The following is a 26,283-nucleotide window of genomic DNA, read 5'->3' as shown; positions in this document are numbered from 1 at the left end:
TCTCTTTTGATGGTATATCTCGAGTTAGATTAGTGTTCACCAGAATCCATTCAATTGAAATGGATCAGAAAGATATCCAGACTCCTATAATTCACTTCTCTTCGTCAGATAAAAATACCCTGCGACCAAAAACGAGATGGCAACGCTGTAAGTTAAAGCATACCCCAGAGATCTCTCCAACACCGTGGATAAATGCTAAGCGAATGTATGAAGTTCTATGTTTTATGTCTCCAGTGACCACGGCCGCGTTTATCACCTTTATGACATGGTCAATTATCCCGTTGCAACAACCCCTGATCAGGCGGCTGGGTAAGTGCTTTTCTTTCCGCTTATTTCCCCGGGTCCTCAATGAGTCAGTCTGGTCTTCTTGGTCCATAGTTATATTAACATGATCGTCTTGACTCTCTAGTAAAGATATATATTGCGAGTGCCCCCTTGATGTTAAATCATATCTTTCTCACAACAGATTTCCCATGGAATGAGAGAAGGACTGCCTGGTATGTTTTAGGACTTCTAGGGGGTATCGGACAGATAGTTGCTTGCATTTTGGGGTTTTTTATCGAAGCGGCAAACCAGCTGCCTAATTAGGCCAAGCAAGCCTCATCGCTTCTGAGGCGATTCCACAACCATTTTTGTATACTTTCAATCAGCAAGAAACATCACACAACCAGCAACCCCAATTTTCATGTGGTTGCCTGTGCTGACATTTATTGTAGTTGACGCGGGAGCCACAGTAGAAGCGGGAGGTACATCTCCCCACGTACTCCAGTCGCATGCTGCGCAGCTCCTTCGAACCGCCCTGAGTATTTATTACAGTAAACTGGTCATATTAAATTTTCCGCTCCAAAGAATCCGGAACATAACATTGGCATAGTCGGGGGAAAGGGGGTTCACTTGCTAACTTCCCACCATTTGGGCATTTTTGAAGGCCATTTCAGTCTCCTACTCCCACTTCTACAAGGCTGAGTATGATGACCGACGTCATCCCAACTTTTCCAATTTCCGGCACGATCCTTCCAACGGACTTCCTCCTGCAAGCGGTGCTTAGTTCTTATATGCCAAGAGTTGGCGCCTTGGTTCCGCTCGGCGGACTTGGCCAGGCGTCGGCGGATTGCTCCTTGGGGAAAGCCGAAATCCCGCCAAGGCTTGGCTATGGCTCCGCTGATCCTTCGCGCCAAAATAAGAGTTCGTTTTGTAACCGATATTACTCGGCTGTTCCTGGTGCTCGCTTGCGGCGCGCACATACGAAGGATGTGGGAGCTTGATCCCTTTGGGTAGAGTTGGTTGGGGCCAGGCAACAAATGAGAAAATTTTCCTGCTATCATATCTCGGAGTCTAAAGTGAGGATGCGAACACACGGACAACATCTCCCCACTCACTGGCCCTCGAGCCAGGATCGTACAATGGGTCCCATCAGAAATAATGACATACATCCTAGCAGTGCCACTCCCTTGGCGGTCGACTTATCTCCCGTGCTTCGTAATAAAGTACGCACGGTCCCTTGACTGTACTAGACCAATACGAAAAGGATTTGTTGCCAGTCATCATGGAAAACTGAGGGAATCATGTTCTACGAAGAATCCCCTTTTCCGAATTCATCCGTGCAGCAAAAAAAGTAGAAGTGTATTACAGTAAAAAAGAGAACAAAATGTGGTCGTCAGACATTGGCACATGGTAACCTCTGTCAGTTAGACTGCTGCCAAACGGGGAATAATCCCCATCCAAAGTATTACGTCTTTTCCTTAACTCACTCCTTTACCTCATTCGCACTCTCGTCACTATCCATCGGCTTGTTGGCGACGTGCACTGAGGTAGCACTCTCGCGACGCAAGGCCTCCTCGATATACTCCGGCTTGAGCTGACCGTGCTTGTCGTACCGGTAAGGCTCTTTCAGCGAGTGCGTCACCGCATTGAAGACGTTCGTAGATTTCTTGAAGATATTGTCCATTTCTTCCAAGGAACGGTACCGTGTCTCGGGGAAGAAAAAGTACACGCTTGGGAACATGAAAGCATTTCTGACAAGGTCAGTTGGGAAATGTCCTGGTTGTAGGTATTAAGGTCTTACATAACGGCGAAGATGATGTATGTTTGGTAGCCAATATTGTTGAATGCGACGGGCGTAATCATGACGACCATAAAGTTGAAGATCCAGTTGGCGCTAGCAGAAAGTCAGTTTACCTGCAGAATAAAGGCAAATCCCAACGAAAGCATCACCTACCTCGTTGAAAGTGCATTAGTCGGTGCACGGATTCGCAGTGGCACGATTTCAGCGGGATACAACCATGTCATTCCGAGCCAACCGATGGCGAAGAAGGTATTGAAGACGAAAAGGAAGACCGCTTGTCCGACACCCGCTCTTGTGTCGTTGAGGTGTTCAAGACGATAATTGCAACCCGCCAGAACTGCCATGGAGATTGACATACCAGCGGCCTATTTTATCACTCTGGATCAGCCCACATAACTGAAGCGACGGAGAGAGGAGTAACATACACCAAACAGCATCAGCGGGCGGCGTCCAACTTTCTCAATGATAAATATGGGGATGAATGCAGCTATCAAGTACTCCGTACCATTACAGGCGGCTAGGAGCTTTGGCAGATTTCCTTCACCAAGACCGATCTGCTTATACAGTTGTGGAGCCTGTTAAAACGTCTTAGTAGGAGGTCGTGCGCCAACAAGAAAGGGAGCATCTCACGTAGTAGGTGATCAGGTTAATCCCAGAGATCTGCTGGAACATCTGGTTGACGTACGCCAGTGCCACTCTGTGAAACTCACGATATTCACTCATATCAAATAAACTTCTGTAGGAACCCTTTGACATCTCCTTGACAGTTTCCTGGATTGACAGCAGCTCATTCTTGATATAAGGGTCATCGGCAGGCTTTTCATTGAGGAAACAAAGAATTTCGACAGCCTCATCATTACGGCCTTGCATTACAAGCCAACGAGGGCTCTCAGGCAAGTTGAGAATAGAGCTAAAAATGATCACGGCGAAGAGAATCTGGAAGGCCAATGGAAACCGCCATGCCACTTCGTTATGCCCGATAAACGACATTCCTAATATAGAAATTAAAAGCTGTCTCCCAAGACTTATTAAAGAGGATGCTTACCGTAGTTAATCCAGTAGCTAAGAGTAATGCCCGCAGTGATGAGCATGCCCTCAATCATAACCATCTTGCCACGGTCGTGTGCCTTCGATGATTCCGACTGCCATGTTGGTACCGTGCTAGTGTTCATGCCGTTTCCAATTCCTGTAATGATTCTGGCGATAATGAATTGAGGCAGGTGGTATGAAGTAGCCTGTAACAAAGCGCCGGTCGCCATAGTCACGCAGCCGCAGAAAATTGTCCTCCGCCGGCCGAGGGGGTTCCCGATAAAGATCGTGAGAATTGCGCCACAGAAGCATCCTAGATTATAGGACGCAACTGCAATACCCTGGTTTGAGCTGCGTTGCGATTTTACAGCTGGCATGCCTTCGATTGCGGGATCATCCGGGTTGATAGCGGGAAAATACTTGATAAAGGACGGCAAGTCTAGGAGACCGCCTGTCACACCCTGGTCATAACCGAAAAGTCTGTTTGTGGATTGACGTTAGTCAATGGTGAATGACCGCGATATAGCTACCAGAGTGTATCACCGTACAAGAAATCAAGACTCCCAAGAGAGCTGATAGCCAAGTTGAGAGCTCGGCCTCTCCAGCCGAAGAACTTTGGTATGCCAAACATGATGCTCAAGCACAACCCAAGTGGCTATAACGGATCATATGGTTTAAGACAGGAAACTGGGGGAGGCCATGACCATAGCTTATATATCGTCGACTCTTCTCGCACGCTCTCGGATCGATAAATGTGGTAATCCGAGCTGGCAGGGTTTACACAGCGTATGGGGGGGCAGCCAAGATACGGGGAAAGACATCATGTTCAGCGGGGATGGGGGTAAGGTCCACCGGAAGAGCACCGGGGGTGGCTCATCAAGGAAGATGTAACTGGGTAAATGATAGGGTTCCTACTTTTCGAAACCCTTGGCAGCGGTATAGGATTCCTTGGCGTCTTACAAGAGGGAAAGGTGCTAGTGCGCCTTTCAATCGTATCCTGTATTTTTGGCCGCCCGTTATTAGCCGAAGAGAAGTCTTGGGGCCCTGAAGGTAGTGTATCCATGGCCAATGACATCCTAAAATATACCACTGCCCAGCAAACCACGCCGTGGCCTGTCTGGTCGAGTTGTTATTGCGTCCACAAGTGGGCCCAGGCAACCAGCATCAGTCTTGTAACATAGGCATTATCACGTGGAAATGGCACCACTGTTCCAAGATGGAATCAGTGCCCGATGCGTCCAGCAAACGATAAGTGTCCAATGAGGGTGAGGATACTTGTGTTGCTTTGATAATATGTTACTAGTTAGGGATGAGGACTGGATCTATGGAATCACGCACCTGCCGAGACCAAGGTAATTACGTCAGAGGCAACCATCGGCTCAGCGTTGTCTACTCCGTCTGCGCCGACAAGGCGCTCCGGAAACAGCGAAATACAAGAAGAACCAGACCCCTTACCCGATTGTCTTGGGCTTGGGACCGTCCTTGTCCGTCCGCTCCGCAGCATCCATGGACGGAACCTAAACGGCTTGGAATGCCGTTCACTTGGCATATATCAATTCGTATGATCCAATATGGTACTCTGGTAATCCAATTCCTCGGTGCTATACTGGCTGGGGAGTTAGTTCCAGTTTGAGCCGGTGCACGGCCCTGGCAACGCCAATCGGCACTGAGGCTCGGAGAATACTTCCACTACTTACTCATGAGGGATATTCGGTCTTCCTTTAGTAAATTGGTAATGGTGCTTGTTTATTAGCCGAACAGGCAACAAAATTCGATTTATATTTGTAAATCAAGCTGACATATATCGTCTTCGAGAGTCTATGTCTCTTCATCCGCGATTATAGGCTTGAACAGCCATGAATTGCCCTGGATTACTTCTGAGCAACATCCTTGATGACTCTGATAATGTCATCTGGTCCTAATCCTTGCCCATTGACCTGTTCATACAAACCACCACAGCCTTCCTTCACGGCACCCATCATTCGGTACTTGGGGGTGAGATTGCGGTCAAGGAGGTGGCTACCAAGACGAGAGCCAAGACTGGTCTTCTGCGCGAGCGACTCAACTACCACTACGAAAGGAGACGAGCCGTATATCTTAATAGCCTCCTCATCCACAACATTGAGCGTCGGCTTGTTGACAAGACCAACATCCAAACCATCCTTGCGCAAGCGCTCAACGGCGTCGAGGGAGCGGTAAACCATGTCACCGTATGATACGACATAACCCGCGGAACCGCGACGAATGAACTCTTCCTTTCCTGGTACGAATTCGTAATTTCCACCGTAAAGCTTCTCCTGTCCGGACTCGTCCAAGATGTAAGGAACCTTGGATCGCGTTGAGAAGATGAACCGGAGGCTCTTCTGCCAGAAGACCTTTCGAACAACAGCTTTCATCTGCTCTCCATCCGCGGGGAAGAACAAACTGGTGCTTTCAGCATCCATGAGCCCGTTATCGGCAAAGAAATTGTTCAGCCCAAAATGGCACGTGTTGTCCGCAATTTCATCCACGCCGCTGTGGGAGAAATGAGAGAGCACGGTGCAGCCGTTCAATCGTGCCATTGTAATCTCAGAGATGCACATCTCCAAGAATGCGGCGAACGTGGAGAAGACACCCTGCCGCTCCCCATTGCTGCCAAATCCAAAACCTGCTGCGGCTGAGAAGTTCCCGCGTTCCATGACGCCAGATGGCACAAACACTTCGGGGTGGGCCGAGTGGATGCCCTTCAATCCGGTGGAGCCTTCGAGATCGGAATCAATGACCATCACTCGACGCGCAGCCTCCTCCTTGCTTATTTGATCCAGAACCTCATTGACCGCCTCACCAAAAATGACACGATTGGAGCCCTTATCCTTAGATGATCCCCAGTACTGATGCGGGTTAGGATTGGCTTTAATGTCATCATAGAAGGCAAGCTGCTCTTGAGTATAACCTCGTTTGCTCAGATACTTCCGAGCAGCATCTACAGGGATGACATCATGGGCTTTTGTCAGGCCTTCGATACCCTCAATACCAGGGGCCATCTTCCGGTTGACAATCACAGCGGCTGGCCCAGTAGCGTTGATTGTCTCGCACATGGCAGCATACAGTGCCTCGACGTCCTCTCCTTGTGTATGGATGACCTTTAGTCCGTGGCCGTGGAGGGTGCGCTCAAGCGTGTACCCAGGGAGGTACTGAGATGGATGACCAGCAATGGTCACGTCGTTGTTGTCGATGAAAAGTTTAACATTCAGGTTATTGGCGACTGCGATGCGTGCCGCCTCAGCATCATTACCTTCCTGCTGGGAACCATCCGATCCGAGTAAGAGCACTGTCTTATCGCGGTTCGCCATGGAGATACCGTTGACCATTGCCCACATGTGGCCGAGACGACCCGAGCTGAACTTCACGCCGGGGGTAAGTCCCAGCTCCGGATGGCCCGGAAGCTTCGAGTTTGCATCACGATAATTCAGCAAATGATCCGGATCAATCTTGCCATCCAGCGCTGCTAGCAAATATTGCGTAGCGACTCTGTGGCCGGCCTCGTCGAAGATGGCGTCAACGAAACCATCAGGCTTAGCGTTGATAAACGCCAGCAAAATGCAGACTTCGGGCGCAGTATCAAAAGGGCCTCCTGTATGGCCTGCGAGCCCACGAGCAGAACCAGTAGCAGTAAAAGCTACAATGGCGTCTCGGAAGACATTAATATTGTGCAGCAGATCCTGCTTCTGTTGGTCCGATAGCTTCGGGTTCTTGGGGTCGAGCTTGAGCTTTTTAAACCGCCCTAGATCGACGGGGAGGTGGTGATTGGCGACCATATTGCATCGATTGCTTTAGCTGTTCCGGTCAAGTATAATCTATGGAGGGTTGAAAGTTGATGCATGCAAGGTCAGAGTGTGAGAAGGGCAGGGTGAGTTAAGAGAGGGAGCAACAACCTCCTTACACGTGTATGATGTCATGTGGGCAGTCGATGCAAGTGACGCCATAGGAGATAATTCACTGTAAGCTGAGCCAATAACAGCAAGCAGATCCCCTAGAACACATCATGGAAGACCTTGAATTTCCTGATACTTACCAAAATGAGTAGTATGGTGGGGTCATGGTGGGAAATCCCGACGCGCCATATAGTCAAACGGGTGTTGCACGGTTTTCCTATAGATTTCTTATAGAAACGTTCAACGTAAATAATCCTATAATCCAAGCTGCGTTAATAGTAAAGACATACTGTCTACTTTCTCCTGCCAGCTGATTGTTAACTGTGTTTTGTTGGTACACACGGCCGCGCAGTATCATTTACCATGGATGCGGAAGTAGAGATAAACACATCAAGGCCCGCGTCATCCCCCAGGCTCTCCTTCCGATGAAGTGAAACCTTGTCTTCAAGTAAACAATTGATAAATATGTTCAAGGGAGAGATTTTGTGTTTCCAGATAGCAGAAGTAGATAAGAGGGAGGAAGCAGAAGTCGGAAATAGAAAAGTGATGTATCTCCGCCATTGGATGTTATTGATGCTGACAGGTATTATTTCCACGACCAAAAATAAAAGTGAAAATTCAGTTCAAGGCAGTCGCAAGGGCAGCGGCACATGTTCGAATGGCAAGAGGAGCGTAGTCGGCCCATACTATCAATAGACCGATTAATATTTTGGCTGGAGGTAGGCCTTCTGATACATACAAAGCCAAGGAATTGCAAGGAGGCCAATTGCGAAGAAGATATCCAAAAGGGATAGCATTACAGTAGCAACAATACCACTGGCTTACTTCCGTCAGACAAATTGCCTACAAGTACTGCCATGCATGCACACCGGCTAGCAGCAGCGAATAGCATAAGCTTCTCATGACCTAGTCTGTCAATAATTAATATCAGGATCAAATACTTGATGAAATATGCAACACCATGAATCCGGCTAGAAGAAGAGAGGTATCATGCGTCAGGCTTACTGATTGTTGGAGGATGACAGGCGCGTACTAGATTTCCATTAGCCCATATTGTGCACCTTCGGACTCGAGCAGTATACATACGTAATAAGATTGGTCCCTGAAATCTGTTGCATAAATTGATCACCAATACCAAAGACAGCTCCATACCGAAACTTCTGTGCTCCATCCTTTATCAGAGCCTTGTAACTCCCCCCGGCGGCATCTTCTCGTTTCTTACCGACTGCTTGTTTGATTCCAGCTATGCTCTCATTCAGCCGTGCATAATTCATATCTACGACTCTGGCATTAGGCTGCACGACCCATAGTGTCTGTTTTGCTCCTTCCTGCCGGCCGTGTGCAATGAGCCATCGCGGGGACTTGGGAAGAATTTGAATCCCAAGCAACGTGCCCAGTGCAAGGATAATCTGTAGCGCCAAAGGAAAGCGAAATTGAGCGATATTTTCAACAAAGCTCATGCCATAGTCAACCCAGTAGGAGAGCATAACTCCGAATATGTTGATGGCAAGCTCGATGAGTAGCGCCTCTACAGATCCTAGATTATCCGATTTAATAATGTTTTTACGCTTGTAGAAAATCACAATATTGAACTCGGTTCGTAGAAATTGGGTCCTGATTCCTGAATTCCAGGCATCCTCCAGGCAACATTGGCTGTTATCATAACTATTCGGCAACTTTAGCGACCAATATTCTAGCCCGGGTCTAGTCTGCTCCCAACAAGGGCCATGTAGAACAAACTATTAGCCAAGACCGGCTCATACAATACAACCGCTCCTTCATAACCGTAGCTTCGAAGATCAGACCTTCCCACAACTTTCTAATGGGTGGTAACGTTGTGGCAGTTGAAGGTAAGGTCCTCGGGCTTGTTATAATAACGCGTTAGACATATGTTCCTTCATATCCAACTTATTTGGTGGGGCTGTGCTTACAAGAGGTCTTGTAGGGACGAAGGCCAAGCAGCACTGGGTGACATGCTCCACGCTGTCACAAACATCGGCATCGAACCCTTCCTCTACCGGTGTCCCTGCCAAAGCCATTAAGCCAAGCCCAAAGTGTGCTATTGTAAAATAGCCAACTAACCTTCTTTACACACATTGGCGTTGTTGTTCTCCGGGTCTAGACCATAGTTGTCACGATCGCTTTGGCTCAAATCGGAGTAAGCAGTGATGGAGCTGCAGCATTTCAACGTTCCCGAGCATTGTGGCAGCTCGGTAGCTGCCACTATGGTGGAGGTGACGACGAACAGTTGGAAGACAGCTGATCTCATTTTGAGCGGAGAGGTACAGTAAAATCTCAGGAGGTCAAATAAATTTGAAGTGGAATAGCAAATTTTGGGAATTAGAGTCTTGGGGTTTTATAGGAAGGCCCATACGGAGTTGCTTGTAAACAACTAGAGAATGTGCTCTACTGTTACACCGGGATTCTTGTGAACATTTTTGAGTTGTTTATAATGGTATGCAGTACTGGCACTGACATGGGTTGAAAGATGCAAATAAAGGTAGCCGGTGATGTTATGATTAAACAGTCACATTCGCTTCTCAATTCGTAAATCTATTTTCTATTTCTCTTTTAGCTAGAGGTAGACCCGGTATAGCCAACCACGGATTACAAGGAACTCAATCATTCAGCCCTCATGTCTCCGCTAGGGATAGTTTCAACATTCCTCGACAGGTCTAAGCAACGCCAGAAGGGGCTCTAACATGCTCTATGCATTGGTACGTAGACATAGAGAATTTGCGTTCTTCGGGGTGTGTACAGCTATACAGGCAGCTATTCAGTTACTTTCGCATTTAGCAGTTCAACGTATGTGGACTTTTGTCCCGACAAATAAAGCTGTGGAGACGATGGTGTTGCCATTCCATACACGCAGTACTTCTCCAAAAGGTATTCTAATAGCGTGTCAGCATGCGAAGTCGGAGAATTGGTTAAACACGGTGTAGGCGATCTATCGCCATTTAGTATAAGCGATTTAAAAATTCCTCTCGGGTATGGTGGACAGCTGCCCCTTAGATGATTATATATTTGTGCGTATATAGACTACGGAAGGTACTACACCCTATAACTTATTCGTAAAGTTCTCTTACGGCTAACATAATATTATACGTAAATCTACGAGCAATTCTCAACTTCGACAAAAACTCGTGGAAACTGTCACCATGCGCGTGCTGTGTCGTGGCAACTGCGAAAAGGTAGGTATCGGTCGGGATCTCGGTGGCTCAGCAAAAATTATTACGAAGTACACAGTGTTGAAGTAAGAGAACCAATCAAGTTTGGTGAATTTTGGTAAACTAGATAGCAGAGGGTATTTACCACCATAGAGTAAGGTCGGAGAAACTTCCTCTAACAGAGGATTGCCTCTGTTCAGGGCCTATGCGAGGACCTTTGGTGGCATCCTCGTCTCCCTTGCACTTGGTGTTACCATGTAGATAGATCTTTGTAGCCCTGCGGCATTCCATACCCAACGAGAATGATGTAACAGATTCCCTTCTTTTTATGTGAATAGCCACTGAGGCGTTCGTCTTTTCGTAAGCTGAGCTAATTCTTCCGTAGTTACTCAGTGCCTATGTTCGGCAGTAACTTAGTTCGAAAGTTCCATTAGATTGGCCCCTGGACTAAGCCGTCAGATGTCACAACAGGACTGTATAAGGAAAGAATCAGCTGCCATGTGCTACCCTTGACAAGCTTTTCAAGATTAACAGTTAATACACAGATATGTACTAGTAGATTACCAATGGGATGGGGAGTACTCGGGATTTTTTTGCTTAAATAGGACATATGTACCTAGGTAGCTGGTACAGTTTATCCCAATATGGTTATAAGTAGGTACCCCCCCAGAACCATTCTAGGAGCGATGGATTTATTTGGAGTTCTATCTAGTACGCCGTATCAACCCACGTATATCCTCTTGAGATAGCCTCTCCTAACGCCGGGAAGAGCAGCAGATGACCGCCACTGACGCAGAGCGGCTTTTAGTGGGTCCAGTTCGGCCAGAAGGAGGCGTTTAGGGCTCTTGTGGCCTCTCCACATCATTTGTTACTGGATCAAGACGGAAACTCTCCCCTCCCCAAGGGCGAATAAAATTGACAGGCAGGGAGGGGGTTATCACTTAATTTCCCCAGTTCTGCTGAAAAATTTCCCCCTTTCCCGTGGCCTATGGAGTACCTACGTAGGACCCGGGCCTTTCCATTTTTATTTCATTTTATTTGTATTTTATTAAATTTTTTCCCTCTTCTTGTTCTCAGCAGCAACTCTTTCTTGCACCTCTCCTTCCTTTTTCTTCCAAGTACGCTTCTGCCGGTCACTTCCTGATATGCAGGGATCACGCTTTTGTCTTCTCTAAGTCGATAAATATACCTCCGCTCCCCTTCATATTTTCTTTTTCCCCTTTCATCTCTCCTAGTCGGAACCCCAAGCCACCATGGCTACTCCTGTCACAAAAACCGACCCCGATGCTGCATGGGGGAAATCCGGCGAGGCAGCGGTTGCCGATCAGACCCTGGAGACTCTGGGATATACCCCGGAGCTGTCACGCAATCGGTCTACCTGGAACGTGGTGTTCATGTGTTTTATCCTGTCTTCCGTGCCCTATGGCTTGTGCACGACCTTTTCATATCCTCTCGCTGGCGGTGGTCCCGCTAATGTGATCTGGGGCTGGGTAACTGTCTCGCTGATCATTCTTTGCGTTGCCGCCTCTCTCGCCGAGATCACCTCCGTTTATCCTACTGCTGGAGGCGTCTACTACCAGACATTTATTCTGTCCCCGCCCTGGTGCCGCCGAGTCGCCTCATGGATCTGTGGATGGGCGTACGTGGCGGGCAACATCACCATCACTCTGGCCGTCAATTTCGGAACCACGCTGTTTTTTGTCGCCTGTCTCAATGTCTTCTCTTACGCCGATGGGACCGGCATCACCGATAACTGGGGAGCTTGGCAGGTCTTCCTCATCTTCCTAGCCATTACTTTGCTCTGTCATGCGATCCCGGCCTTCGGGAACAAGTATCTTCCGTGGTTGGAGGTATGCATTATGTCTCATCCTATTCCCGTCATTTTATTGAACCTCAACTGACTGGCATATTATCTAGTTCTTCGCCATCTTCTGGACCCTCGCGGGCCTTATCGCCATTACTGTATGTATCTTGGTTTTGGCTCGGGGTGGCCGACACACCGGAAAATGGGTCTTTGGTCATTTCGAACCTCAGGCTGGCTGGCCTGCTGGCTGGTCTTTCTGTATCGGTCTTTTGCAAGCTGCCTATGCCACTTCGGCCACTGGCATGATCATCTCGTGCGTCGCTTCTTGAGAAATTATCTTAATCAACGTGCTAACTCCGAGTCAGAATGTGCGAGGAAGTCCGTCAGCCTGCCGTCCAAGTTCCGAAGGCGATGGTAGGAACCATTGTGATCAACCTCCTCGCTGGACTTCTGCTCCTCATCCCTATCTGTTTCGTGTTGCCGGACCTGACTATGCTGGTGAACCTTGCCTCTGGTCAACCTGTCCCCATTACTTTCCAACAGGCCACGGGAAGCTCTGTCGGTGCCTTCTGCTTGCTGATCCCGCTACTCGTGCTGGGTATTATCTGCGGTGTTGGTTGCGTCACTGCCACGTCGCGATGCACATGGGCCTTTGCCCGCGACGGTGCCATTCCCGGTTCGCGCTGGTGGCGTGTCGTCAACCAGCGCCTCGATGTTCCCATCAATGCTATGCTGTTGGGTATGGTGGTTGAGATCCTGCTCGGTCTGATCTATTTCGGGTCCTCCGCCGCCTTCAACGCCTTTTCCGGTGTCGGCGTCATCTTACTCACACTTAGTTATGCCTGCCCGGTCGCAGTGTCATTTGTGCTGCGTCGCCGCCAGGACCTGAAGCATGGCAGCTTCCACTTGGGATATCTAGGCGCGTTCTGTAACGTTGTTTGCCTCGGTGAGCCATTTCCTTGCCCCGCGGGTGTCGTCTTGCTTACCATCGTTTTCTCCCTGCTTTAGCATGGACCCTTCTCGCCATCCCTCTCTTCTGTATGCCATCCTACAGCACTGTCACCCTGGAAACCATGAACTACGCCTGTGTCGTGTTTGTCGGGGTGGTCGCCATTTCGGCTGCGTGGTATTTGGTTTGGGGCCACAAGAACTACGTCGGTCCTCCCACGGACGGCGTGGATCCGGTGGGGGAACCATCGCCGACTACCAGCAAGTCTGATTGATTTTCCCTTCGCCCCGATGCGAGCCAGTGAAACGTCTGTCGGATTTTATAAACCCATATGCGCCATTCCCTCCAACCACTCCGTCAACTCCCCCAGCAACCCCAAGAGCGACAACATCGAGCCGTACCTATGTGCTATGTGATATGTCCAGCAACGGCCCTAGCCGCATCGACAGCAGCCCGAACGATAGAACTGAGAATCGACCGCGCCAGCAGCCTTTCCGATGACGATGATACACGATAGCGGCAACTATAGGATCTTACTGATATTACGACATTGATAGCGACAGCGACAGAGACTCCTAGCGATGACCCCGTGCGCAGTGATCGGAACGGAACGGACGATGCCTTTTCGAAGCCCCTTGCCCTTCCCACGAAGAATGACCGGAGAGGAGCCGTTGTCAACGCTTGTCACCAGACCCAATGCCCGTGCGAGTCGAATTTTCGAGCCGAGTGATTTTTGTACAGGAGCCCGACGCGCCTTTGCCACTGGATACCTGTTTGGGAGCGAAGAGTATTTATTACCGGTGTATGTGTGAAAAATCTCCGCGACTGACTGGATGCATGTAAATACCCATTTGTATACATAGATACCTAGGTGCTAGCCGAATTGATAGGTGCCACTTATCGCGACGTCTCTTCATTTCATCTCGGCTCTCTATCCGGGAAATTAATGACCACTTGTGTCACCCGGCCCAAAAGACCCCACCACGGAGGAGCAATACGAAATGTCTTAGGATCATGGAGGATGCTAATCGTCCAGCAAGTTCGATTCCAGCCACCATGACATCCCAGGCGGAGGTCTCTACCCAGCCATAGTCGACATGCAGATTAATCCTTCTGCTAAATCAACGCTAATGCATACCCTGCATACTATCATGGCGAGAGTCGAGAGATGTCTCACGACCCCGCCGATAACAATGTGCCGTTACCTTACGCCATACCCTCGTCACCATCCGAAGATCCTGCCTCCAGATCCCTGTACGTACTGATCTAGAACGCTAGAATTGAGGACGACGGGATTAGTACTATATAAGGAAATCTCTTGCGCCCGATCTCAGGAGACGTTGATCGTTGGTTATTGACCACCTTCTCTCCTTACCGTGTTCCTACATCAATGTGCTTCCACAGAGCCTTTGGACCCTGTCAGTTCTTCCCGAAGTACGCCACGTAGGATCCTTCCAGCCATCACCCCCACAGTCTCACAAGTCGAGGGGTTGGAGTGAGACAGTTCAAGCCTGGTCGTTGAACAACACCGGAAGTATCCTAGTCTGCTGGTAGGGAGGGGGTAGTTGCCACTGACAACAGGTCATCCTGTGAGGTGGCCCTAGTTGTTGACAGGGTCCCCTAGTCATCGTGATGCATCTATCCACGGGCCCCAGCGCAACCCAACGACGGAACAGATGCATAGGCGGTCCAGCCTCTCATCCTCCGGGAGGTTAAATACCCCTCATGCGTTGCCTGGTCAGTCACAATTGAATCATCGCTGCCTCTGCGTGGCCCTACAATCGTTCCAAGTCAATTAATCCTACATCGTCACTGTACCTCACTCGCTTATTGCGTTATATTGAGATTCCTGTCGTTACCTGATTCAACTCTGAGGCTCAATTGAACCGTTACTTGGCCACAATGAAGTTCCATGCGGTCTCCATACTCACATTTGCTGGGTTGTTCATCACAGCCCTGGCGTCACCCGTAAATGTTGTGCGCATGCCTTCTCTAAATAATGTCGAGCTCGTCCACCGCGGCGAAGAACATGGTGATGGAGGAAAGGGAGGCCATGGCCATTTCCCTCCCCCTCCCCCTCCCCCTCCTGTGTCCACTCCCTGCGAGACAGAGACTCCTTCACCTCCGCCAGTTACAAGCACAACTCCATGCGAGACTGAAACACCTTCGCCGTCTCCATCACCTACAACGTCCCCGAAACCAACTACCACAACAAGTCCATGCGAGACCCCGACCTCTACAACAAGGACGACGACAATTAAAACTACGACAACGTCTCCGTGTGAGACGGAGACGCCCCCACCCCATACTTCAACTTCGCCAACAGGATCCCCTCCGACGACTGTTACCACGAGGACCACCACTACAATTACCAGTCCCTGTGAGACGGGGACTTCTACTACGCCTCCAACTCATCCAACAAAAACGACCACGACCACACAATCGACGCCATGCGAAACAGGGAGCTCCAGTCAGACTCAGACTACTATGACCACCACGACCATATCGCATACCACCAGCAAGATACACACGACCACAGCGGTTCCCCCCCCTCCCCCGGCCCCAACATCGGTGGCACCGACCACACAGCCCGGTGTCCAAACCTCAGCGGGACCTACTACTCAGCCAGGTGTGCCCAAACCTCCCGGAGAGACCAGCCCACCTACTGCAGTCCACCGTATTCCCACAGGACCAGCGACATCTGCCAGCCGCACTTCGTCCACTCCCACCTCGGCAGCCCCAACTGCACCGATATTCACCGGTGGTGCCACTGTGCACAGAGTGGACTCGAGTCTGGCTGCATTGATTGCCCTCGGAGTCGCTGCCATCGTGGTTTAAGCCTCTTCATGACGGACTTGGTTCTGCTACCGTTGTTTAATGCCTATTAATATTTCACCAACGGAGGGATGGAGATTTTTCTTCGTTATAGTATCATGAGAACACTTGGTGAAAAGGCAGGGTGATCCTATGTCCTGCTTCGGTTGGGTAATTATCGCCGTATTTTCATGTAGTTTCATGCCAGCCTCTCGAATAATTGAATTTAATGAGCTTTTTTTTTTTTAAAAAAAAAAATCCGTCTAGCTGAGTGGAAATTATCTTACATAGATTATATCAGCAGGAATAAGAGTGAGTTATGCAACCCGTGTCCGGCCTTCTCCGAGGCCCACAAGTCGCAGTAATGGCAAACCTATGAGAGACGAAAATCTCTTGGGCATTTCAGCGTTCCACAGCACCTACAGCCAATAGCCATACTCTTGGAGCACCGTTGAAGTAGAATCCGTGGAAAGTGAACGCCATTATTGCCCACTTGTACCACTCCTCGCTGGTGGTGGCATTGTTCAGGGTAACATTCCGACATGCCCGCTCAATAGATGCGAGGTTAGGACTACACCGTTGTTTCAAGTCGGGGAGTACAATTGAATTGTCCTTAGTCTATTTTAACTACTATGTATACGGCATATATGCTCTGTAAAATCGAAGGCGAGAGGTTCAGAATCGGCGGTGCCAGTGGCAGCACGCTGAACGCTCGGGCTGGCTCATCCGAACAGCCCCAGTATGATTCAACGATCCTATGTTTAGACTCCAACCTTTCATGGATCTGGCCACCGCAGATAGGGTCCACTTAGACTCTGCAGTGACATTCTAGAATTCCCTGCTCGTCCTGGTTGCCCTTCTTGAACGGCTCGAGGCAGGACGTCTCATCTACTTAAACCACTGTCCCTTCTCCGTCTCGAGACTAATTGTACTTCTTATCGTTCTACCTATCTCTTATCGTTCTATAGAAACAATTTTTCTTATTTCATCCATCCTTTTCTTTCCCCTTTCAATTCCCTCGCTTGCAGAATGCAACTTAGGCAATTACTTGCGCTTGCACTGTCGCTCGCTACGTCCGAGGCCGCATACAAGGGTTTCAATTATGGCGACAAGAAACCAGACGGCAGCAGCAAGTATGAGGCAGACTTCCAGTCGGAATTCTCAACCGCCAAGAATCTTGTCGGCGCCTCTGGCTTCACCAGCGCTCGTCTCTATACCATGATCGTAAGCTCTCACCGTGACAAAAGCGAACTCCACGAGACATCCGTTTGACTAACATCTATGCAGCAAGCCGGAACCTCCAGTGATCCTATCTCTGCCATTCCTGCCGCAATTGCTCAGAACACATCCCTTTTGCTCGGCCTCTGGGCCTCGGGCAATAACATGCACAATGAGATTGCTGCTCTCAAGTCCGCCATCAGCCAGTATGGCGAAGAATTTGCCAAGCTTGTTGTCGGTATCTCCGTTGGAAGCGAGGATCTGTACCGTAACTCGGTGATTGGTACGCAGGCGAACGCTGGGGTTGGAGTTGACCCCCACGTGTTGGCCGGCTACATTGAAGAGGTTCGCTCGACTATTGCTGGGACGGCGTTGAGCGGTGCTCCCCTCGGGCATGTCGATACCTGGAACGACTGGGTAAACGGTTCAAACTCTGCCGTCATTGATGCCGTCGACTGGGTCGGCTTTGATGGTTACCCTTACTTCCAGAACACCATGGCCAACTCCATTGACGATGGTAAGGCGCTTTTCGACGAGGCCGTGCAAAAGACCAAGTCTGCTGCCGGTGATAAGGAGGTTTGGATCACTGAGACCGGATGGCCTGTCTCTGGTGACACTGAGAATCTCGCTGTTGCCTCGATCCCCAATGCGAAGCGCTTCTGGGATGAAGTTGGTTGCCCTCTGTTCGACGAGACTAACACTTGGTGGTACATCCTCCAGGATGCCTCTGATGGTGTCACCCCCAATCCTAGCTTTGGTATCGTGGGTAGCACCCTGACCACCACCCCTCTCTTTGACCTGAGCTGCTCCAACACCTCCACCTCCTCGTCGTCTTCCGCTGTCAGCACCCCTACGGGAAGCGCTACCGGTGCTGCTGGCGCCATTGGCGGTGGCTCCGGCAGTGGTAGCTCCGGTACTGGCAGCACTGGCTCTGGCTCTGGATCCAACACTGGAGCTCAAGGTGCTGGTGGTCCTGGTGGTGCCGCTGACCACGGAACTTCGGGCACCTCGGGCTCTGGTGCTAGCGGTGCTGGCGCTGGTTCTTGGAACTCTACGTCTGGCTCCGGCTCCGGATCTGGTGCTGGTGTTGGTGGTGGATCGAATTCTACTGGAGGCGCCGGCAACTCCGGAACATACAGCCCTTACGGCTCTTACGGTTCTTATAACACCACCGGTGGCCGTACTTCCAATTTCACGGCTCCTAGCCGCCCCTCCACTGCCGGTAATGTCGGCCTGTCGAAGAGCAGTGGCTCGGCATCGCCTTCTTCGACCACCATGTTCACTGGTGCTGCCAACAGTGTTTCGGCCTCCGTTATCCACGTGGCTCTTCTCGCCCTGATGGTGGTTATTGCGGCATAAAAATTCTTTACCGGATGCCGCACCTTGTTTTCCGGCCTTGAACAACTTATGATTCTGCTTGTCTTCATTCGCAATGACTAGACTAATTAATTCGCTCGCTTTCGGCCTTGGTCGTTTTGTATACTAGTGCAATTAATAGAAATAAAAAGTGCTTTCGGCGAATCTTCACGCTGATCATATTTCTGCCGATCAGCTGAAAGTTCTTGTACCTTATCTACACTATTCCACTTTCTATGCCTCAGTTTATTGTTCAGGGAACACAAGGCCTTGGTTACCCTAACACATTCCAGTTCCGGGGCCCCCGCGTGGTAGGAAGAATGCAACACCCGCAACGGGAAATATCAAGTTTTTGCCGCTGAATCTGGCCGGAAATGGTTCTACCCGACAATCCAATTGTCAGGGTGGAACCCCTTTCGATGCGAGACGTCATTAAGGGTCAAATTCGGGCTCGTGAGATCATCGACGAGAAGGAATTGACACTTTCTTTTCATGGTCTTTGGAACTCCGTACACAGCATTGTCGTGTCCCTTTTATTTAGCAGAACAACTTCTGTTAAAAATCCGTGGGAGCTTCTGGATGCTCGCTTTCTATTCGAATTCTTTTATTGGGGCATGAACCGTGTATAATTGATGAGAATTTGATTGGTCGATGGAGCAGATAGTTCCTTCATTGGCCAGCATAGCGTGCTTATATAATTGTGCACTTTTCCTCTTTCGATGTCCGGATTGGGAAGGCCATAGAAATTACCTAAAAATTCTTCATGGGTTCTGACGTGATACAAGCAGAGACTTAACTAGGCGGTTGTGACGGACAAGTTTTTTTATGCCTGTTAGTACTATGCTTCATGACTAACAATCTCGGTGCTATATATTCCTACTTTGACGATAATGCAGCGGAACTTCCAAAGCCGGCGTCATTTACTTACATACTATCTGTTAATCCAACACTGAAGATATCCAAGAACTATTCATTAATGTCAGAACCCAGAGAAAGAAGCCAATATTACCTAAATATAGCATCAATGAGGATTATGCCGACCAGGCGTGAGATTCTGTTCGAGTGAACTTGCTTCTGAGACCGGGAATCTGGTTTGTAGATAGAGCTGCAGAGCAAAATCCAGAGCTTTGACATCTATGTCGGTGACAGCGCCCTGGTGGTATTGGAATGTTCTCTAATAAGGCAGTTGCCCATAAAATGAGAACTTGTTTTATAGATAGAAACGGGTGGCTTGGGTTCCCTGGTTGATAGAGTATGACTTGCATATTTCATATAATGACCAGCTTACGAGGAGCATGAGTGGAAATGATAGTTATCTCAATAGTTACAGTGTATCTCTGGACATAGTAACTATCAACTATTAGCTGAACTTCAGATTAGTGCCCGGGCACTAGGCAGGGCTTCCAGTTTTTTTCAGTTTTTTTTTCCTCTTTTTAAACAGATTATTAGCAGCTCCGATGTGACAATTTCTAATTTTCTTCGCTCCTTAGTATCTGGCGGGTTGGTACCATTCTTGAGTGGTTCCCTTGCGATCTACCTATGACCATTTTACATTGGTTTCTGTGCATGCATTTCCGCGGATTACCTTTCCTGATATATATACCCCATGGTCCCATTGATAGGTCAGATCGGAGATTGGAAACATATGCACCATGATGGTTTAAGAGTGGCACATGGACGATCTGATACATTCGGCATCAGGGCAATATTAGGTACAAGACATTACTGTCTTCTTTTCCTTGAAGATTACTACAGTGAGCTTGATATGATTTTAAGCTATTCCATGACTGTAAGATTCTATCCGTCTACTACACCCTTCCGCTATATACGATTAAGCTAGATATCACAAGATGTATCACCTCCCTCCTTACCTGGATTGCATCCAGAACATATTCCAAAAGCCAAAGGACTCCTCTCCCCGGCCGAGTCTAATCACATTATTGGGACAGAACTGTTCTTGGTCTCCTCATGTTGGGCTTTGACGCTGCGCCACTCGAAAAAGCAACTTGCCACGAGGGAGACGAGAAATATCGCGAGAGCGACGCGATACGTGTCTTGCAGCCCACCAAGATAAGCATCAATCACCCCACCTAGCTCGTCCTCTAAATGTAAAGAGGACAAGACCTGTCGCATTTCGGTAGCCCCCGCTTTTACTATGGCCGTGGGGTCGACTTTCGGTGCATATTCAGCAATCCCTTGAATCAATCCGTTCTGGAAGACAGATTGGGCAACAGCAATAAAGAGCGCACCCCCTAAGGTCTGGAAGAACATAACAGCTGCACTGCCCGTCGGTATATCATCAGGTGGCAAGGCCGCCTGGACGGCTGTAATAGGGATCTGGAAGCCGGCGCCCACGCCGGCTCCAACGAGGATCTGGTACCCAATCCATTTTCCTGTGGAGATATCTTTTGAGTACAGAGTAATGAGTCCTGCCCCGATGGACCCAATCGCTGTGCTACCAATCAGGAATGGTGTGTAATATCCAAAGACCGTAACCAAGATCCCAACAGTGACGGAGGAGACAACCGTAGCAAGCATGACAGGGAGCAACTGGATCCCTGATGTCATCGCTGAAGCGCCACGTACAGATTGGAAGAATATGGGGAGGTAGTAGACTAGAACAAAAAATGCACCCCCAAAGAACATAGCGAAGCTCGAGCTGGCAATTACAGCACGCTGCTTCATGATCCGTGGCGGTAGTGTTGCCCGGTCTCCAAGTTTGATTTGGGTGTAGACTGTGAGAAAAAGCATCAGGCCAAACCCAATGAATAGCCCAATTATACGAGAGTTGTTCCAGGGGTATTGGTTGCCGCCCCATTGGAGGGCAAGCAACAAGCAAACTATGGCGGGTATGAGAATACTGGCACCAATGAGATCCAACTCTTTAATCCGACCGAAGAGCGGTTGACTTAGGGGCTGATTCTTCGAAGGCAATCGAAGGATAGAAAGCACGATTGCGATGGAGATTCCCCCAATAGGAAGACTAAGATATATGAATACCATATGCTTGTAGGTTAGAACGGGTATCTCACTTGATATAGAAGCACCACCGCCATGAGACTCCATCCGTAAAGGCACCTCCAAGCAAAGGACCGACAATTGAGGCCACACCCCAGACCAGTCCAAACATTCCAAAGACGAGAGGCCGTTTTGGCAATGGGACTAGGTAGACATGGTAAGCTTGATATTATCCGAGCGATTGGGGTATGAAGACGAATGAGCAGAAGTATAAGCATGAGCATACCAGTAAGTGCAATGATAACCATTGCCCCGGAGAATATACCTGCCACTCCAATACCAGCAATTGCTCGTCCAACAATGAGTACGGTGCTGGAAGGCGCAACGGCGCAGATCAGGGAGCCGACCTCGAAAAATGCGATGGCAACAAGGAAACTCCATTTCACCTAGCCATAATCGAGGTCAGAGACTAATAAATTGATCAAAGACTCAGGGTACTACGCATACGCTGAAAATCTTATAAAGCCTTCCGTACGAAGGCTGAAGTGCCGTCGATGTCAGAAAGTAAGCACTTCCGTACCATGAAATGTCCGCAATGCTCTTGAATTGGTTGGTAATCTCAGGGATAGCAACACCAATGATAGTCTGGTCGAGAGCCACGAGAAACACAGCAAGGTATAGACCCAATATGATAATCACCGTGGAAGCGAGGCTAGGATATTGAGTATCTTCGGCTTCCACGGTTTTATCCGTCGCATGTTGCTTCTCTTGGTCGACATTGCTTGCCTCGGACACTGTAGAAGCATCCATTCCGCCTGTGGGGTTTCGTAACTTAATGGCGTGATATATTTGGATTATATTGTATCTGATGAAATTTTTCGCTTTCAAGAATGAAGATTTAATACTCATGGGCCCAGAAGCTCGTTATATATACAGCATGAATAACCCGATATGACTCTAGCCTGTCTATAAATCTACAAGGAATTAAGGATGCGAAATTCCGATGTCCGACACTGGATGTGGTGGCTTGCTTATCGTGCAAACAATACGAGCTGGAAGGTTCTCGGCTATGGTTACTTGCTCATCCGTAAGCATCTGACCGGCAAACCGGGGGCCCGAAAAGGCCGATTATTAAAACTTGTCGTAGCTTGAGACTTGGTTAATCGTAATTCGATTACTACCATGAGTTACTGCATCTATGTTTGCAGCGGGGTGAGATCTGTTGGCAGAGGTTGTTGACAGCTGATCAAGGATTCCATCAACAGATCCATACACGTTGAACCAGAAAATGTAGAATGAGTCATAGTTAGTCGGTACTTTAATAGCTGTGAAATTATAGGTATAGCGTTCAGTCTCCCATCACATGACATAAGATTTTAGTGTCGGGTGCTCAGAGTTGAAGTTCTCATCTCCCTTTTTCGAATTCTTTGAGTAACAATGTATCATATTGGCAGTGCGCCAATTATAATGGAATTGCTTCTATATTCCCTTGGTATTTTGACGGCTGTTCTTATGGCTATTCTTGTGGCGCAGCGATGCAGTTTTACGTTGAAAGTTGAACGTCCGCTGGTCAACGAGATTCATCTCAGCACCGTAAGCAACAGGCTACTGGCAGCATTGCCTCGCAGCGTTTTGTTGCCGAGTGACAGGACCGAATTTAGGAAGTCTATTGATGCATACTGGGCACAACAAGAGCGCGAGATCGTGCCAGAAGCGATTGTCCAGCCGCGCGATGCGGAAGAGTTGGCAAGGGCTATTGTTATTATAAAGGAAGAGTATGATATACGGCAGACACGATCAGCAAATAAAACCGAGGATGATTTGTTTGCTATCCGTGGCGGGGGTCAATCTCCTATTTCTGGAGCTGCGAGTACCAAAGGAATACTGATTGATCTCAATTCACTCCGCGAGGTGACGATATCCGATGATAAGCAGAGCGTAGTGCTCGGGGCAGGTCTGCGGTGGATTGACGTATCCCGAGTACTGGAAGGGAAAGGACTTGCAGTGGTAGGAGGCAGAAGTTCTGATGTCGGAGTGGCCGGTTACACATTAGGAGGTGCGCACCCTACTTTTCGTGATCGGCATCCATTGAACTAACTTAGTCTGTAGGAGGTGTATCTTTCTTTACACCCCGATTCGGCCTGGCCTGCTCGAATGTACTAGCTTATGAAGTTGTTATTGCCTCAGGTCGCATTGTTCAAGCCACAGAAACCTCATACTCTGATCTCTGGCGTGCCTTGAAAGGTGGTTCCAACAACTTCGGCATCATCACCCGCTTTACGGTGCGCTGCTTCCCGTCTACAAAGATCTGGAGTGGGTTTCTCTACGCACCCGGGTCTCAGTCAGTCAAAGCACTTGTGGCTCTACACAACAGTGTGAACCGTTCCGACCCAAAGACCAGCAGCGCTAGTGTCGACCCTAACGCAGCAGGAGCCATTGCTTGTTTCACATATGTGCAAGCGTTAGGCATTCAGGTGGTCACTGTACATCTAGCCCATACTAAACCAGCCCAGGATCTCAGGGAGTGGCCGTCCTTCTGGAAGAGCTCTGGTTTTGCAACTTTATGGCGTTTCTGGAGCACCTTCAAGACCCATACAATAACTTCCGCCACCATGGAGGTGAACGCAACCAGCCCTCCAGGACAACGATGGTCCTTCGGAACCACGACCATAAAAAACGATCTGCCCACGATGATAGCTGCACGTGAAGCTCACGAGGGGGCCATTAGGTCCTTACGTGAAGTAAAAGGACTAATCTGGACCATTGTCATGCAACCGCTTCTGCCCTCATGGGCAGCGATAGGAGATCCAAATCCGCTCGGAATTCATGACAGCACCGATGACCCTCTCCTTATAGTCAGTTTCTCAGTATATTGGAGATTGCCGAAGGACGATAAATGCGTCGACAAAATAATACGTGAAACCATTGAGAAAATCGACACAATTGCCAAAGCTCGCGGGACGGAGCACCCGTACCGTTACCTTAACTATTGTTCAAAGTGGCAGCAGCCATTCGAGGGATACGGAGAAGAGAATCTGCGTTTTTTGAGGGGTGTGAGTAGAGATTATGATCCAGATGGGCTATTCCAGAGAGGGTGCCAAGGAGGTTTCAAACTAGGTCTACAAGAATAGAATCAATCGCACAAAGCACAGGAAACAAACTCTTTTTGTTGCATCTTTCGTTGCACCGTGGGGAACGCATAGGGATGTGATATGCATTTTGTTGTAATGGTTCCTCATTAGGTTTTAATTGCCATGATATCGGAGTGATATGGTCTCAAGTCAGACTAGTCTTTTGCTGATCGGGACCACCCCTCCTGTTTAATACGAACGCCCTTTTCATATATCCGCCAATGTTCCAATACTGCCTCCCGTTGTTCCTGTGAAGCCGTCTCCCATTCTTCGAGTCCTTGACGGATTCGCGATTTGATTACGTAGCCCTGTCGGTCTTCGCCATACGATCGTTCTATTCCACGGTGTACTCCATTCAGGGGATAGCCAAATAAACCCCAAAAGCCTGTCTTCGCGTTCAGTCACGTAACATCTGCTAAGACAACAAAACTCACCAGCCTGAGGTTTTAAGATTAGACCGCCAACTCCTTTCCCGATTCCTTTGGCAAGGCCTGGAGCCCCGGCGTCCCGCATGCCCTTTCGTGGTTGAGTGACAATTCCCGTGAACCCATCATATAGGGAATAGCCGAATTCCTATGTGTTGCTAAGTCATAGTGCAAACAAACACAGCATTCTTTACCTGACTTACTTTTCCTGCGGCCAAAAATCCAGACCTTAGTCCTTTCACTTTTGGAAAGTCGCGCACCATTTGATCGCCATACCAACGGGGTGCCTCATGGAGCCCCTGGGATAGCCCTAGTGTAACACCCATTGGTATTTGGACTAGCCAGTTCACTACTCGGCGGCCTGTATAGCTTGTGTTGGCAAGGGCTGTGTCCCCGATAGTATGCTTAATTCTCATGGTCGGCACATCTTGACTATCTGTGCTGACAGTGCTCGTTGCCGCGGTTGATTGCTCGCTGATAGATGCGTTCATCGAGCCATTGCTGGATTGTTCCACTGCAGTTGTGCTGGTTCTATCCGTAGATGTGGTAATCATGGAAGCTCGAGCATCGCATGATGGCAGGCCAAAGCTTTCCGCAAACCTTGCAGATGGTGGATGTCTAAGATTCTGAGCCATGTTCACTGGCACCTCAACAATAGAGGACAGAAAATTAGTTATTGGGCCAGCGATGCCTTCAGCTCCCTGACACCCGGGGTTTCGTAAATCACGGTTGATGTCGTAGTGAGCCGGATGATATCTCAACACCAATTACGTTAGAGCTCATATTATCACGAGAGGAGAGAAGGACATACAGTTTTATATCCTGGGGTTGCAGTCGATTTTCCTGGACAAGAACTGATGCAGCGAATGGGCTTAATAAAATCTTTGTCCGGCGGACACGCCATGCTGCGGGACGATCAGGACACAGCGTGCACTGCAGTTTGCGCAGGTTCAGGTGTCGATGAAAACTGTCGACTCCAGCCTGAGCCCCATTTTCGCCTTGGATTTTTGCACTCAAAGCCTCAGCCTTTGAGATAGTGGCCGGCTCCAAGCAAAATTTAATTGCCTGGGCTAGACGCTCCGCCGTGAGCTTCGTGTATGGGATTGGGGATGGGCCGGCATTGTTCAACGCAACTAGCTGACCCCAAAATGGCTGGTCCCCGAAGAAAGGGACAACAGTCGTCGGCCGTCCCAGAGCCAGTCCGATTGCCGTCGTACCAGCTCCCCCATGATGCACCACACAGGAAACACGTGGAAACAACCAGTCGTGCGGACAGTTCCCTAGGAAAAATACATCGGGGAGGTCGAGATTATCGGAACCTAATCCACCCCAGCCTTGGGAAATGAGTGCTCTTTGACCAGTAAGCCTGACAGCATCCAACACTGTTTTCGTAAGAGCATTTGGATCATCCACCACTATGGAACCAAATCCAATATATATCGGTGGGGGGCCC

General features: G+C 49.0%; 9 protein-coding genes across 9 annotated transcripts; 5 read left to right on the top strand and 4 right to left on the bottom strand.

Annotated features, from left to right (window-relative positions):
- Position 1: 1 nt before the first annotated feature.
- Positions 2–678, top strand: BDV59DRAFT_184687 (uncharacterized protein; the record flags this gene model as incomplete). Its single annotated transcript, XM_073690725.1, has 3 exons — positions 2–147; positions 214–309; positions 410–678. Coding segments are annotated over exons 1-3 (359 nt in total), but the record flags the coding sequence as incomplete, so codon positions are not given.
- An 870-nt stretch (positions 679–1,548) lies between these two features.
- On the bottom strand, positions 1,549–3,774 carry BDV59DRAFT_184686 (sugar porter family MFS transporter). Its single transcript, XM_073690724.1, has 7 exons — positions 3,643–3,774; positions 3,111–3,574; positions 2,696–3,057; positions 2,491–2,640; positions 2,219–2,430; positions 2,066–2,158; positions 1,549–2,015 (listed from the first exon to the last, which is right to left on the bottom strand). Exons 1-7 carry the CDS (start codon positions 3,723–3,725, stop codon positions 1,748–1,750), a joined length of 1,632 nt encoding a protein of 543 aa, XP_073545040.1. The 5' UTR covers positions 3,726–3,774; the 3' UTR covers positions 1,549–1,747.
- A 1,082-nt stretch (positions 3,775–4,856) lies between these two features.
- BDV59DRAFT_184684 (thiamine diphosphate-binding protein) lies at positions 4,857–7,079 on the bottom strand. Its single transcript, XM_073690723.1, has one exon. It carries the CDS (start codon positions 6,889–6,891, stop codon positions 4,966–4,968), a length of 1,926 nt encoding a protein of 641 aa, XP_073545039.1. The 5' UTR covers positions 6,892–7,079; the 3' UTR covers positions 4,857–4,965.
- Positions 7,080–8,827: 1,748 nt separating this feature from the next.
- Positions 8,828–9,277, bottom strand: BDV59DRAFT_204463 (uncharacterized protein; the record flags this gene model as incomplete). The annotated part of the gene is made up of 3 exons (XM_073694469.1): positions 8,828–8,872; positions 8,940–9,034; positions 9,091–9,277. 3 exons carry the CDS (start codon positions 9,275–9,277, stop codon positions 8,828–8,830), a joined length of 327 nt encoding a protein of 108 aa, XP_073545038.1.
- A 1,862-nt stretch (positions 9,278–11,139) lies between these two features.
- Positions 11,140–13,413, top strand: BDV59DRAFT_95865 (putative GABA transporter). The gene is made up of 4 exons (XM_073697397.1): positions 11,140–12,025; positions 12,093–12,292; positions 12,345–12,925; positions 12,988–13,413. Exons 1-4 carry the CDS (start codon positions 11,429–11,431, stop codon positions 13,200–13,202), a joined length of 1,593 nt encoding a protein of 530 aa, XP_073545037.1. The 5' UTR covers positions 11,140–11,428; the 3' UTR covers positions 13,203–13,413.
- Positions 13,414–14,720: 1,307 nt separating this feature from the next.
- Positions 14,721–16,068, top strand: BDV59DRAFT_95880 (uncharacterized protein). Its single transcript, XM_073697398.1, has 2 exons — positions 14,721–15,355; positions 15,422–16,068. Exons 1-2 carry the CDS (start codon positions 14,831–14,833, stop codon positions 15,764–15,766), a joined length of 870 nt encoding a protein of 289 aa, XP_073545036.1. The 5' UTR covers positions 14,721–14,830; the 3' UTR covers positions 15,767–16,068.
- Positions 16,069–16,651: 583 nt separating this feature from the next.
- bgt2 (GPI-anchored beta-1,3-endoglucanase EglC) lies at positions 16,652–18,488 on the top strand. Its single transcript, XM_073690722.1, has 2 exons — positions 16,652–16,966; positions 17,030–18,488. The coding sequence occupies exons 1-2, from the start codon at positions 16,772–16,774 to the stop codon at positions 18,317–18,319; spliced, it is 1,485 nt and encodes a 494-aa protein (XP_073545035.1). The 5' UTR covers positions 16,652–16,771; the 3' UTR covers positions 18,320–18,488.
- Positions 18,489–20,248: 1,760 nt separating this feature from the next.
- BDV59DRAFT_195036 (MDR family MFS transporter) lies at positions 20,249–22,084 on the bottom strand (the record flags this gene model as incomplete). Its single annotated transcript, XM_073692490.1, has 4 exons — positions 20,249–21,299; positions 21,349–21,478; positions 21,561–21,720; positions 21,782–22,084. The coding sequence occupies 4 exons, from the start codon at positions 22,082–22,084 to the stop codon at positions 20,249–20,251; spliced, it is 1,644 nt and encodes a 547-aa protein (XP_073545034.1).
- A 611-nt stretch (positions 22,085–22,695) lies between these two features.
- On the top strand, positions 22,696–24,604 carry BDV59DRAFT_184677 (FAD-binding oxidoreductase). Its single transcript, XM_073690721.1, has 2 exons — positions 22,696–23,330; positions 23,384–24,604. The coding sequence occupies exons 1-2, from the start codon at positions 22,712–22,714 to the stop codon at positions 24,403–24,405; spliced, it is 1,641 nt and encodes a 546-aa protein (XP_073545033.1). The 5' UTR covers positions 22,696–22,711; the 3' UTR covers positions 24,406–24,604.
- The last annotated feature ends 1,679 nt before the right edge of the window (positions 24,605–26,283 follow it).

This window comes from Aspergillus ambiguus, assembly GCF_047715705.1.
Source record: "Aspergillus ambiguus strain CBS 117.58 unplaced genomic scaffold BDV59scaffold_33, whole genome shotgun sequence".
Lineage (NCBI taxonomy): Eukaryota > Fungi > Ascomycota > Eurotiomycetes > Eurotiales > Aspergillaceae > Aspergillus > Aspergillus ambiguus.
The sequence above is the reverse complement of the archived record's forward strand: the minus strand, read 5'-3'. Positions and strand labels throughout refer to the sequence as shown.